Here is a 13,817-nt window from a genome sequence, read left to right on the forward strand (position 1 = left end):
GCCAATCAGCAGTCCTATCGGCGTCTGACATCACAGACTGGAAGGCAGGGCCTCAGTGGAAGCCCGATCATACTAGGGAAGCTCTAGGCTGCACAGTAACATCAAAGTTCCCTCTCGTTAGTGTGGATGTCTTCACAGTGAGGAGAAAAACCCTTATTGCTGTAATTGATGCAGATAGGAGAGAACTGTGTTCATATGTTGAGAAAACTCCCGATTATTACAATAAACATCTCCACTTCTGTTGTATACCAAGCAAGAGGACGCAACAAATACTGCGATAGGTCGCCACCACACAGGCACAACCACTCGCCTTTCCTCTCTCAAGACCACACAGCAACTTAGAGATGGCGCTCACAAACTTGGGCTCTTCCTGCTTCCACGCTACTTAATTCAGCTCGCCGTGTACATCTGCCGACAGTGTAGAGGGCTAAGAGAGAACACTGTCAACTGCGGACTACTTCGTTTCTGCTATGTACTGCCGGACAGGGGAATCCTTCTACTGACAGACACCGAGACACGACATGTTGCGGACACTCACGCAGTTAAGAGACAGCAATGCCTGGAACTCATACAGTACATAGGAGATTACCTTCCAACTTAACAGTGCCTATCTATGGAGAAGTTGAATCATTAACAGTCTGTCTGCAACATTACTATCAGTAGTCTTATATCTTACACATATTGCGAAGGTTACGAGTGTGTGTGTGTGTGTGTGTGTGTGTGTGTGTGTGTGCGTGTGTGTCGCTGAAACGGCTAGATGAATTTATATGAAATATGGAATAGAAATAACTTATACCCTGAATTAAGACACAGGCTACGTTATATACATCCACCTCTCAAAGAGGTAGGGGCGAAAAAGAACTGTAGCCCACGACGCGCTGATGTCCATATTTTATGCTTCCAGCTTTTGAGAATGCTACCACTTGGAACAAATTTTACAAACAATTTCACACCTTCACGGGAGTTTTCCTCGCTGACAACCCCCACAATATGGTAAAAGGGAAACAGTTTATTGCTTACTACATTTTCGCTGTTTATGAAGTAAAATTGCCGCGTCAGGCATGATATTTTAATTTGTTACTTCTTAACAAAAAACTCTATTCACAACACATTTCGCATACAGAAGCCACATGTTGTTGTTGTTGCGGTCTTCAGTCCTGAGACTGGTTTGATGCAGCTCTCCATGCTACTCTATCCTGTGCAAGCTTCTTCATCTCCCAGTACCTACTGCAACCTACATCCTTCTGAATCTGCTTGGTGTATTCATCTCTTAGTCTCCCTCTACGATTTTTACCCTCCACGCTGCCTTCCAATGCTAAATTTGTGATCCCTTGATGCCTCAAAACATGTCCTACCAACCGATCCCTTCTTCTAGTCAAGTTGTGCCACAAACTTCTCTTCTCCCCAATCCTATTCAATACCTCCTCATTAGTTACGTGATCTACCCACCTTATCTTCAGCATTCTTCTGTAGCACCACATTTCGAAAGCTTCTATTCTCTTCTTGTCCAAACTAGTTATCGTCCATGTTTCACTTCCATACATGGCTACACTCCATACAAATACTTTCAGAAACGACTTCCTGACACTTAAATCTATACTCGATGTTAACAAATTTCTCTTCTTCAGAAACGATTTCCTTGCCATTGCCAGTCTACATTTTATATCCTCTCCACTTCGACCATCATCAGTTATTTTACTCCCTAAATAGCAAAACTCCTTTACTACTTTAAGTGTCTCATTTCCTAATCTAATTCCCTCAGTATCACCCGATTTAATTTGACTACATTCCATTATCCTCGTTTTGCTTTTGTTGATGTTCATCTTATATCCTCCTTTCAAGACACTGTCCAATCCGTTCAACTGCTCTTCCCAGTCCTTTGCTGTCTCTGACAGAATTACAATGTCATCGGCAAACCTCAAAGTTTTTACTACTTCTCCATGGATTTTAATACCTACTCCGAATCTTCCTTTTGTTTCCTTTACTGCTTGCTCAATATACAGATTGAATAACATCGGGGAGAGGCTACAACCCTGTCTCAATCCTTTCCCAACCACTGCTTCCCTTTCATACCCCTCGACTCTTATAACTGCCTTCTGGTTTCTGTACAAATTGTAAATAGCCTTTCGCTCCCTGTATTTTACCCCTGCCACCTTCAGAATTTGAAAGAGAGTATTCCAGTTAACATTGTCAAAAGCTTTCTCTAAGTCTACAAATGCTATAAACGTAGGTTTGCCTTTTCTTATACATAGTTGAGAAAATACAACGTCATAAACATTGAGCTGATCGAAAATAAAAGTGCAAGGCGAAATTCGCTAGAGATACAGGTGAATATGTGTAGAAATATATGTGAACTGTGTTAAATACACGTGAAGCATTTTTGACATCTGCGTCTACACGGACGCTGCAATAGGTGAATAGCTTATCCTAAACCCCTGGAACGATTTGAGCCAAATTTGGTATACCTTTTTTTTTATTCATCTCTCTTTCGACTTGTTTCATGAAGATCGCCAAGAATTCCTCTCCTTTGATAACATTTTTTCATCTCAGAGTAGCAATTGTACCCTACGTCTTCAATTATTTACTGGATATATTCAAATCTCTGTCTTCCTCTACAGTTTTTACCCTCAACAGCACCCTCTACTACCATGGAAGTTATCCCCTGATGCCTTACCAGATGTCCTATCATTCTGTCCCTTCATCTGTCAGTGTTTTCCATACGTTCCTTTCCTCGCCGATTCTGCAGAGAATCGCCTCATTCCTTACCTTATCACTCCACGTAATTTTCAACACTCTTCTGTAACACCACATCTGAGAGGTTTCGAACCTCTTTCGTTCTGGTTTTCCCACCGTCCATGTCCCACTACGATTTGATTCTGTGCTCGAAACGTGCATTCTCAGAAACTTCTTCCCCAAATTAAGACCTTTGTTTGATACTAGCAGAATTCTCTTGGCTATGAATGCCTTTTTCTCGAGTGCTAGTCTGCTTTTGAAGTCCTCCTTGCTCTGTCCGTCATACGTTATTCTGTTGCTTAGGTAACTTCGCCTACTTCGTGATCACAATTGTAGCGTTAAGTTTCTCGCTGTTCTCATTTCTGCTACTTCTCATTACGATGGTCTTCTTCGACTTACTCCCAATCCATATTCTGTTCGCTCCATTCAACACATCCTGCAGTTCTTCTTCACTTTCACTGAGGGTAGTAATGTCGTCAGGGAATTTTATCAATGATATCCTTTCACCCTGAATTTTAATCCCATTCTTGAGCCTTTCTTTTATTTTCCTCTTTGCTTCTTCGATGTATAGACTGAACATTAGAGCTGAAAGACTACATCCCTCTTATACGTTTTTTAATCCTAGCAGTTCGTTCTCGGTCTTGTAGTCTTATTGTTCCCTCTTGGCTCTTGCACATATTGTATATTACCCACGTTTCCCTATAGCTTACTCCTATTTTTCTCAGAATTTCGATCGTCTTGCACCATTTCACATTGTCGAACGCTTTCTCCAGGTAGACATATCCTATGAACGTGTCTCGTGTCTTCATTTTTCTTCAGTCCTGCTTCCCTTATCAATTGCAATGTCAGAACCGCCTCTCTGGTGCCTTTACCTTTCCTAAAGCCAAAATGATCGCCATCCAACAATTCCTCAATTTTCTGTTCCATTCTTCTAGATACTAATTTTGTCAGGAACTTGGATGCATGAGCTGTTAAGCTTATTGTGCGATAATTCTCGCACTTGTCAGATCTTGCACTTTTCGGAATTGTGTGGACGATGCTTTTCAGAAAGTCTGATGGTATACCACCAGTCTCAAACATTCTACGTAGCAACGTGAGTAGTCGTTTTGTTGCTACTTCACCCAATGATTTTAGAAATTCCGATGTAATGTTAACTCTCCCTTTTGCCTTATTTCATTTTAAGTTTTTATATTCCGATTCTAGCACTGGGTCCCTTATCTCTTCCCTGTCGACTCCTGTTTCTTCTTCTGTCACGTCGTCAGACTAGTATTCCCCCTCGTAGTGTACTCTTTCCAGCTATCTGCTCTGCCCTCTGCATTTAACAGAGGAATTTCCATTGAATTCTTAACATTACCTCCCTTTCTCTTAAGTTCACCTAACGTTGTTTTGACTTTTCTATATGCTGGATCCGTCCTTTCGACACAAATTTCTTTTTCGATTTCTTCACATTTTTCATGCAGCCATTTTACCTTAGCTTTCATGCAATTCCTATTTATTTCGCTCCTCTTTTGCTTATATTTCTGTGTTCCTGAATTTGCCTAAACATTTTTGTACTTCCTTCTTTCGTCGATCAGCTGGTGTATTTCATGTGTTATCCGTGATTTCTTCGCAGTTACCTTCCTTATACCTACGGTTTTCTTTTCAGCTTCTGTGACTGCTCTCTTTAGAGAGGTCCATTCCTCTTCAACTATACTGCCTACCGCTATCGCAGCGTCTACAACACCAGACAACTTCAAGAATATCTTTCCATTACGTAGTACATTCGTATCCACTTCTTTGCGCACTGATTCTGCCCGACTAGTCTCTTAAACTTCAGTCTACTATTCATCACTACTAAATTGTGATCCGAGTCTTTAACTGATCCTAGGTATGCCTTACAATCCGATACCTAATTTCGGAACCTCCGCCTGACTATGATGTAATCTAACTGAAAACTTCTCGCATCTCCAGGCCTTTTCCAAATCTACATCTGTCTCTTGTGATTCTTGAACAGAGTATTCGCTGTTACCACTGATATTTATTGCGGAACTTAATTAATCTTTCTCCTCTCTCGTATCTATTATCAAGCCCATATTCTCCCGTAGCCCTCTCATACAACTGCATTGTAATCCCACATGGCTATTAGATTTTCATCTTTCTTTACGTGCCCAATTACCAGTTCAGTATCCTCACATACTTCCTATATCTCTTCTTGCGTCGTCAGTATGTATACCTGCACTATTTTGTCGGGCTGGTCTGCTGTCAATTCTGATGAGAACAACCTCGTCAATGATTTTTACACAGTAACTCACTCTCGTCCTTCCTTCCTATTCATACGGAATCCTACTACCATTATACCATTTTCTGCTGCTGTTGTTATTTCCCTACACTCGTCTGACCAGAAATCCTTGCGTTCTTTCCATTTCACTTCACTGGTTCCCACTACGTCTACACTACTGGCCATTAAAATTGCTACACCGAGAAGAAATGCAGATGATTAACGGGTACTCACTGGACAAATATATTATACTAGAACTGACATGTGATTACATTTTCACGCAATTTGGATTCATAGATCCTGAGAAATCAGTACCCAGAACAACCACCTCTGGTCGTAATAACGGCCTTGATACGCCTGGGCATTGAGTCAAACAGAGCTTGGATGGCGTGTACAGGTACAGCTGCCCATGCAGCTTCAACACGATACCACAGTTCATCAAGAGTAGTGACTGGCGTATTATGAGGAGCCAGTTGCTCGGCCACCATTGACCAGATGTTTTCAGTTGGCGAGAGATCTGGAAAATGTGCTGGCCAGGGCAGCAGTCGAACACTTTCTGTATCCAGAAAGGCCCGTACATGACCTGCAACATGCGGTCGTGCATTATCCTGCTGAAACGTAGGGTTTCGCAGGGGTCGAATGAAGGGTAGAGCCACATCTGAAATGTAACGTCCACTGTTCAATGTGCCGTCAGTGCGAACAAGAGGTGACTGAGACGTGTAACCAATGGCACCCCATACTATCACGCCGGGTGATACGCCAGTATGCCGATGACCAATACACGCTTTCAATGTGCGTTCACTGTGATGTCGCCAAACACTGATGCGGCCATCATGATGCTGTAAACTGAACCTGGATTCATCCGAAAAAATTACGTTTTGCCATTCGTGCACCCAGGTTCGTCGTTGAGTACACTATCACAGGCGCTCCTGTCTGTGATGAAGCGTCAAGGGTAACCATAGCCATGGTCTCCGAGCTGATAGTCGATGCTGCTGCAAACGTCATCGAACTGTTCGTGCAGATGGTTGTTGTCTTGCAAACGTCCCCATCTGTTGACTCAGGGATCGAGACGTGGCTGCACGATACGTTACAGTCATGCGGATAAGATGCCTGTCATCTCGACTGCTAGTGATACGAGGCCGTTGGGATCCAGCACGGCGTTCCGTATTACCCTCCGATTCCATATTCTGCTAACAGTCATTGGATCTCGAGCAACGCGATACGATATGATAAACCGCAATCGCGCTAGGCTACAATCCGACCTTTATCAAAGTCGGAAACGTGATGGTACGCATTTCTCCTCCTTACACGAGGCATCACAACAACGTTTCACTAGGCAATGCCGGTCAACTGCTGTTTGTGTATGAGAAATCGGTTGGAAACTTTCCTCATGTCAGCACGTTGTAGGTGTCGCCACCGGCGCCAACCTTGTATGAATGCTCTGAAAAGCTAATCATTTGCTTCGTGGTGTAGCAATTTTAATGGCTAGTTGTGTGCATTGAGCCTTGCCATTCCCCTTTTCAGATTTTCTAGCTTCCCTGCCACGTTCACACTTCTGACATTGCATGCCCCGACTCGCAGAATTTTATCCCTTCGCTGGTTACTCAGTCTTTTTTTCATAATCGTTTCCCCTTCGGCAGTCCCTTCCCGAAGATCCGAAAGGGGGACTTGCCTGGAATCTTTTGCCAATGGAGAGATCATCATTATACTTTTTTCAACTACAGGTCACATGTTCCGTGGATACACATTATGTGTCTTTAAAGCAGTGGTTTCCATTGCCTTCTGCATGCTCATTTCGTTGATCACTGCTGATTCTTCCGCCTTTAGAGGCAGTTTCCCATCTCAAGGTCAACAGAGTGCCCTGAATCCCTATCCGCTCCTCCACCCTCTTTTGACAAGGCCGTTGGCTGAGTATGGGGAATGCTGGACATTTGCCACGCCGGACATTTGCCACTCCGGACATTTGCCACACTTGTCCCTTCGCCAGGTAGCGAACCCTCAGGTAAGGGACGCCCTTCCTCGTACTTCTTCTGTCCGCTTTCAATCCGCCATTTCCACATTTTACTCGATACAATTAGTACGTAAGGGACCTTGTTCTTCGACATCTTGGCCAAACACAGAGCTTCTTTTCCGAAATCGAAATATTTATAACTTTTGGGAAACGAAAGCAATACCGACGATTATGTCAGTATGTAATTAGTTTGCCAAGTATAAATATAGATTCCTCTGTATGTACGGTAGCTTCCTTTCACGCTCACTGATTGCGATAGAAACAGTCCATCGCCATGGGAGCAACAAGAAAGGAACGACGTAAAGAGAATGCGAATGTAAGCTAATCCTCTCTTTTTGATCACTGCATTTGTGCCTACTTTAATTACTACAACTGCATGCCCAAAAGACAACAAGGAAAGAGGAAATGGGTGTGTGAATGTTTGAAAAGAAGAACAACATACTCAATATTAATTTACTCTCTAAAATGCGACATCCTTTGCGGCGAAACATTAGTTAATAAAGTGTAGCGGGACAATGTCAAAACATGACTGAAAATACGTTCACTAAATGGAGATAAGAACATCTATGTTGACATTTCTTCTAAAGTCGACGTACAATTTTAAAATGTTGGAAATAAGGAAATGAAGTAATACAGAATGCTATGCTTGTAACGTACGTTGTTGTTCTACATTGTTTAGCTCTGGTATTTACAGGGTCACAGAGAAAGCATCCTAAGTTTAGGAGGGAAAAGACGTAATTGTAATGATCTGCACTACAACAGAAACAAGAGGCTCAACTTAAGGAAAAATAATGTAATGTGTGTTCCAGCTCACAAGCGACATTGAAGCAGATAGTTCCTGTGACTTAGTATGGGCAGACGTTATATTCGACAACCGGAATAAATTAATAACTGGCTCCTTTTACCGACCCCCGGTCTCAGATGAAACAGTTGCTGAACGGTTCAAAGAAAACTTGAGTCTCATCACAAATAGGTACCCTACTCATACAATTATAGTTGGCAGTGACTTCAATGTACCTTCCGTACGTTGACAAAAATTCATTTTCAGACCCTATTGTAGATAGAAAACAACTTCCGTAATTGTTCTAAACGCTTTTTTTAAAATTATTTTGAAGAATTAGTTCACGAGGCCATTCACATTGTAAATGGTTACGAAAACACACTTGACTTCTTAGCCATAAATAATCCTGAGCATCCCGAGGGATACAGGGTTCAGTCGTAGCGAGGCTGACTTCCATAACAAAGAAATTCACCAAAACTAAACGCGAAATATATCTATCTATAAAAGCAACTAAAAATTCAGTTGACATCTTTCTAAGAGACAATCTCCAATCCTTCCAAACTATGTAAGTGAACACCATATGTGGCTTAAGTTCAAAGAAATAGTATCAACAGCACTCGAGAGATTCATACCAAATAAATTAATAAGAGGCGGAACTGATCCCCATGGTACACAAAACACGACAGAAAGCTGCTGCAGGAGCACCGAAAAGGCAAGTACAATTTAGGCGAACGCAAAATCTCCAAGATTGGCGAAGTTTTACTGAGGCTCGAAATTTGGTGCGGATTTCAATGCGAGATGCATTTAATAGTTTCCACAACGAAACTCTCTCTAAACATGTGGCGGAAAATCCAAAGAGATTCTGGTTCAATGTTAAGTAAACCAGCGGAAAGGCTCAGTAAGCGATGGGGAGGAGGAGGAGGAGGAGGAGGGGGAGACAAGGGACCCAACCGTTCGGAGCAGGTAAAATCGTGGCAAATGTCCGGCGTGGCAAATGTCCGCACACCAATGGGGGTGACTTCTTATGCCGAAAGTCTTCGGTCGCCAGTGCTGGCGATTTTTATTGAAAATTTAAGAGGTGGTGCAGTCTGGAAAGAAATACTGTGGGGGTAAGAACCACCAGTCTCCTACTGGGGTGGGGGTGATAATGTGAGAGAGGAGGGAGTGGGGAGGAGGAGATTGATAGACAGAGAAGGGGAAGAAGGAGATAGACAAAGCTAGTGGGAGAGGAGGAGCTGGAGAGAGGAAGGAAAGAGGACAGAGAGGACGGTGGAGGAGACGGACTGCGAGAAGGGGGCAGAGATGAAAAGGCGAGGGGAAGGAGGAGACGGACAGAGAGGGGGGCCGAGGGAATCAATAGAGAGAGAGGATGGAGGAGTTGGAAATAGAGAGGGGGTGGAAGGGATAGACGGAGAGAGGGGGGATGGAGAAGATGGACAGAGAGTGGGAGAAGCATGAGAATGACAGAGAGAGGGGGAACGAGGAGATGGGCTAATACAAGATGGGGATAAATTTACATCTGGGCTGGGACTCTGGGCGACGCTACTATATCTACGAGTACGGACGAAGAGAATGTTTCAGTGCTCAAGATGCTGTCTGCATGGCCTGGCTGTAGGAAGGGAAGACACAAGCGGAGTACTCACCGAGCAGCTGCTCGAGATACGAGCATTCCGGAGCGGCCGAGCCGCCCGCAGGCTCGGAGGCGGCGGCGGCAGCGGCGGCGGCCACTGCGGGCGACATGAGGCTCAGCTGCGCCGACAGCTCCTCCATGTCTGCAACACACACACCACACACCGTGCGTCACGACCAGCCAGGACTTCTGACAAACGTAACAACTGTTAACACTGCTGCAGTTCCGATAAAGTTACTTGTACATGATAAAAGCATGCGTCCTCGGCAAAGTTCACTGGTTAAGCCATGTCGATTTACTAGCCGAATGACGATGTCGTCTTGAAGAAACGTTTCGACAGGTACCCTACTCATCTTCCGACAAAATCAGGCGTTACCTGAAGATGACGAATGGGAAGCTTGTCTAAACGTTGCTTCGAGGTGACGCTTTTAGTATCCAGTGTGATGCAATTACCGGTATAGCATTGTGACTGAAGATTAAGACGCCAGATTACTAAACAACCCGATACCGAATGTACACTCCTGGAAATGGAAAAAAGAACACATTGACACCGGTGTGTCAGACCCACCATACTTGCTCCGGACACTGCGAGAGGGCTGTACAAGCAATGATCACACGCACGGCACAGCGGACACACCAGGAACCGCGGTGTTGGCCGTCGAATGGCGCTAGCTGCGCAGCATTTGTGCACCGCCGCCGTCAGTGTCAGCCAGTTTGCCGTGGCATACGGAGCTCCATCGCAGTCTTTAACACTGGTAGCATGCCGCGACAGCGTGGACGTGAACCGTATGTGCAGTTGACGGACTTTGAGCGAGGGCGTATAGTGGGCATGCGGGAGGCCGGGTGGACGTACCGCCGAATTGCTCAACACGTGGGGCGTGAGGTCTCCACAGTACATCGATGTTGTCGCCAGTGGTCGGCGGAAGGTGCACGTGCCCGTCGACCTGGGACCGGACCGCAGCGACGCACGGATGCACGCCAAGACCGTAGGATCCTACGCAGTGCCGTAGGGGACCGCACCGCCACTTCCCAGCAAATTAGGGACACTTGCTCCTGGGGTATCGGCGAGGACCATTCGCAACCGTCTCCATGAAGCTGGGCTACGGTCCCGCACACCGTTAGGCCGTCTTCCGCTCACGCCCCAACATCGTGCAGCCCGCCTCCAGTGGTGTCGCGACAGGCGTGAATGGAGGGACGAATGGAGACGTGTCGTCTTCAGCGATGAGAGTCGCTTCTGCCTTGGTGCCAATGATGGTCGTATGCGTGTTTGGCGCCGTGCAGGTGAGCGCCACAATCAGGACTGCATACGACCGAGGCACACAGGGCCAACACCCGGCATCATGGTGTGGGGAGCGATCTCCTACACTGGCCGTACACCACTGGTGATCGTCGAGGGGACACTGAATAGTGCACGGTACATCCAAACCGTCATCGAACCCATCGTTATACCATTCCTAGACCGGCAAGGGAACTTGCTGTTCCAACAGGACAATGCACGTTCGTATGTATCCCGTGTCACCCAACGTGCTCTAGAAGGTGTAAGTCAACTACCCTGGCCAGCAAGATCTCCGGATCTGTCCCCCATTGAGCATGTTTGGGACTGGATGAAGCGTCGTCTCACGCGGTCTGCACGTCCAGCACGAACGCTGGTCCAACTGAGGCGCCAGGTGGAAATGGCATGGCAAGCCGTTCCACAGGACTACATCCAGCATCTCTACGATCGTCTCCATGGGAGAATAGCAGCCTGCATTGCTGCGAAAGGTGGATATACACTGTACTAGTGCCGACATTGTGCATGCTCTGTTGCCTGTGTCTATGTGCCTGTGGTTCTGTCAGCGTGATCATGTGATGTATCTGACCCCAGGAATGTGTCAATAAAGTTTCCCCTTCCTGGGACAATGAATTCACGGTGTTCTTATTTCAATTTCCAGGAGTGTATTATTTCGTACTTACATTTATTTGCCATCAGAAAAGTTTTGATTTCAGTGCGATGAGAGATAGTTAAATTTCTTCTCCATGTCTTATATTTAATGTGTGCTAATTTCAGTTCTTATGACATTTTACGTCTCATTAATAAAAGACACGCATTGTTTCAATAATTTTTGAATACGCTCTTAGGATGACAAAAAATTTATTTGAAAAGTAATTCAGGTACATGCGAAAATAACAATAATAAAATCCTAATAAAAATGTTAGTACTAATTTTGGAATGGATTTATACATACATCATCAGTATAAAAATTGTATTTGTAAAATGACAAACCGTTATGTAACTCATTAGATACTTTTCGATATTTACATACAGCTGTGATTTAGAAACTCATAAATTAATAATTATCGTTGTATTTCGACACGTTATCGATGACATATGCTTTTGTATTATTAAAAATTTTATAAATAGCTGACGCACCTGTAACAGTTGGGTAAGTATTATGTTATAATGACTCAGTACGTGTTTGTCAAGCTCAGAAATTTGTTTGAATCAAGCGCAATATCTCTCCGTATCACTCAGAATCAGTGCTGTGATGAAGTGTTGTAATGAAGGTCTTAGGGATTGGAAACAGATTTTTTTTTATTTGCATCTTCAGTCATACACCAAGTTCCCTGGACCGATAATCATCCCCTGAATGAGACAAGTTAATTACGAAGTTTTGGTTTTGTGTTTATGATGTGTCACTCTGTAAATAATTTAAAGCAGTAGATTAGCCATTCATTTACCAAAAGAGTGTTCAGGTTTGAAATTTATTTGTTTTGCAAAATGTGTTACGAGAAGAATACAGCAATATTGTATCATCATCTACAGAGCTGATATGCTATTAGTCAAGTATGTTCGTTGGCGCTGCGTTTAGACTTTTAGCGTTCATCTTCAAGAAATACATGGTGTTTCACAATTCCTATAACACACTTCAAAGGTTGTAGAGAGGACTTAGTAGATAAAGTTTTGATAAGGAACCCATGACTAGTAACATACCGTTTGGATAGAAAATGTGGGGGTCGGGTCACTTACAAAGCTCCCACTTCACAGTACGGTACGTGACGGTAGAGCTGCCCAACACATTTATCGAGAACGTTTCCGGATGCCCTCGGCAGATACACCTTGCACAATGAACAGTAGGGTCGCCACGTAGGTAAGCTCTTGTAGAGCACCCAGCTGTCTCCGCTGTGAAGTGGGAGATCTGAAAGGGATCCCCTCTTCAAACTTATTGTACATCCAAATGGTTCATTTCCGGATGTAGGTTCTTTACCAGAAGTTTATCTACTGCGTCCAACCTGCAACCGCTAGAAGCCTGTAATGGAAATCGTGAAACGCCATATCGGCTCTGGAGCACTGTGCAACATTAAGGTGGTGTCCAGAGGTCGGAAACGCCCACAGTTTCGCATGAGATCCTAAATCTGTGGAGTGCAAGAAGTACGTCACATTGTCACCGCATTAAGTGGGCCAAACAGAATATTTACCTGTGTCTACCGTCCCCCCAACCCGTGCAACACAGCAGACTTGCGTAAAAAGTCTTCTCATTGTGTTAACCTATACTTCATGTTTTTACTATTGTGCCGAACGGTATTTTCAACTCCTAGCGTGCTGACGCTAGGCAATGACTAAATGATCACACTCACGCCTGACGAGCGAAACCGCTAAACAGTGAATCACGTGAATGACTTAATAAGAGAAGAAGCAGGAGTTGACAGGGAAGAGATATGAGATCAAGTACTAGGATTTAAAGGAGCTTTCTAGAAATAAGGTCAAATAAAGCGGAGGGATAGATAACTTTTCACCGGAATTTCTAAAATCATCGGGGGTAGCAGCAGCAGATCGACTACTCACGTTGGTGTGTGGAATGTATGAGACTGGCAATGTATCATCAGACCTTCGTAAAAACATCAACACCATTCCGAAGATATCAAGAATATGGACTGGGTGTAATAGGTGCAAAGCAGAAAAAGAGGAAGATAATGAGGTGTAATAGAAATGGGAATAGCGAGACACTTAACATCAAAATTGGTGATCTCGAAGTAGACGAAGTAAAGGAATTCTGTTATCTTGTAAACAAAATTACCCATGGCGGACGAAGCAAGGAGGACATAAAAAGCAGACTAGCACAGGCAAAGATGGCATTCCTGGCCAAGAGAAGTCCAGTGGTAATTTAAGAAAGAAATTTGTGAGAATGTATGTCTGGAGCACAGAATTGTACGGTAGTAAGACATGGACTGTGGGAGAAGAGAATCGAAGCATTTGAGATGCTACAGAAAAACGTTGAAAATTAGGTAGAGTAATAAGATGAGGAATGAGGAAGACTTCCGGAGAATCGATGAGGAAATGAATATATGGAAAACACTAACAAGAGGAAGCGACAGGATGACAGGACATCTGTTAAGACATGAGCGAATAACTTCCATGGTACTAGAG

General features: G+C 44.1%; 1 protein-coding gene across 1 annotated transcript in view; it reads right to left on the minus strand.

The window, feature by feature from the left end:
• LOC126251635 (uncharacterized) overlaps positions 1-13,817 on the minus strand; it is a 460,291-nt gene that overhangs the window by 20,227 nt on the left and 426,247 nt on the right. The window contains exon 3 of the mRNA XM_049952179.1: positions 9,426-9,554. Coding sequence (XP_049808136.1) covers positions 9,426-9,554 — 129 coding nt within the window. The remainder of the gene's footprint in view (positions 1-9,425; positions 9,555-13,817) is intronic.

The sequence above is a fragment of the Schistocerca nitens genome, chromosome 4, assembly GCF_023898315.1.
Source record: "Schistocerca nitens isolate TAMUIC-IGC-003100 chromosome 4, iqSchNite1.1, whole genome shotgun sequence".
Taxonomy (NCBI): Eukaryota; Metazoa; Arthropoda; class Insecta; order Orthoptera; family Acrididae; genus Schistocerca; species Schistocerca nitens.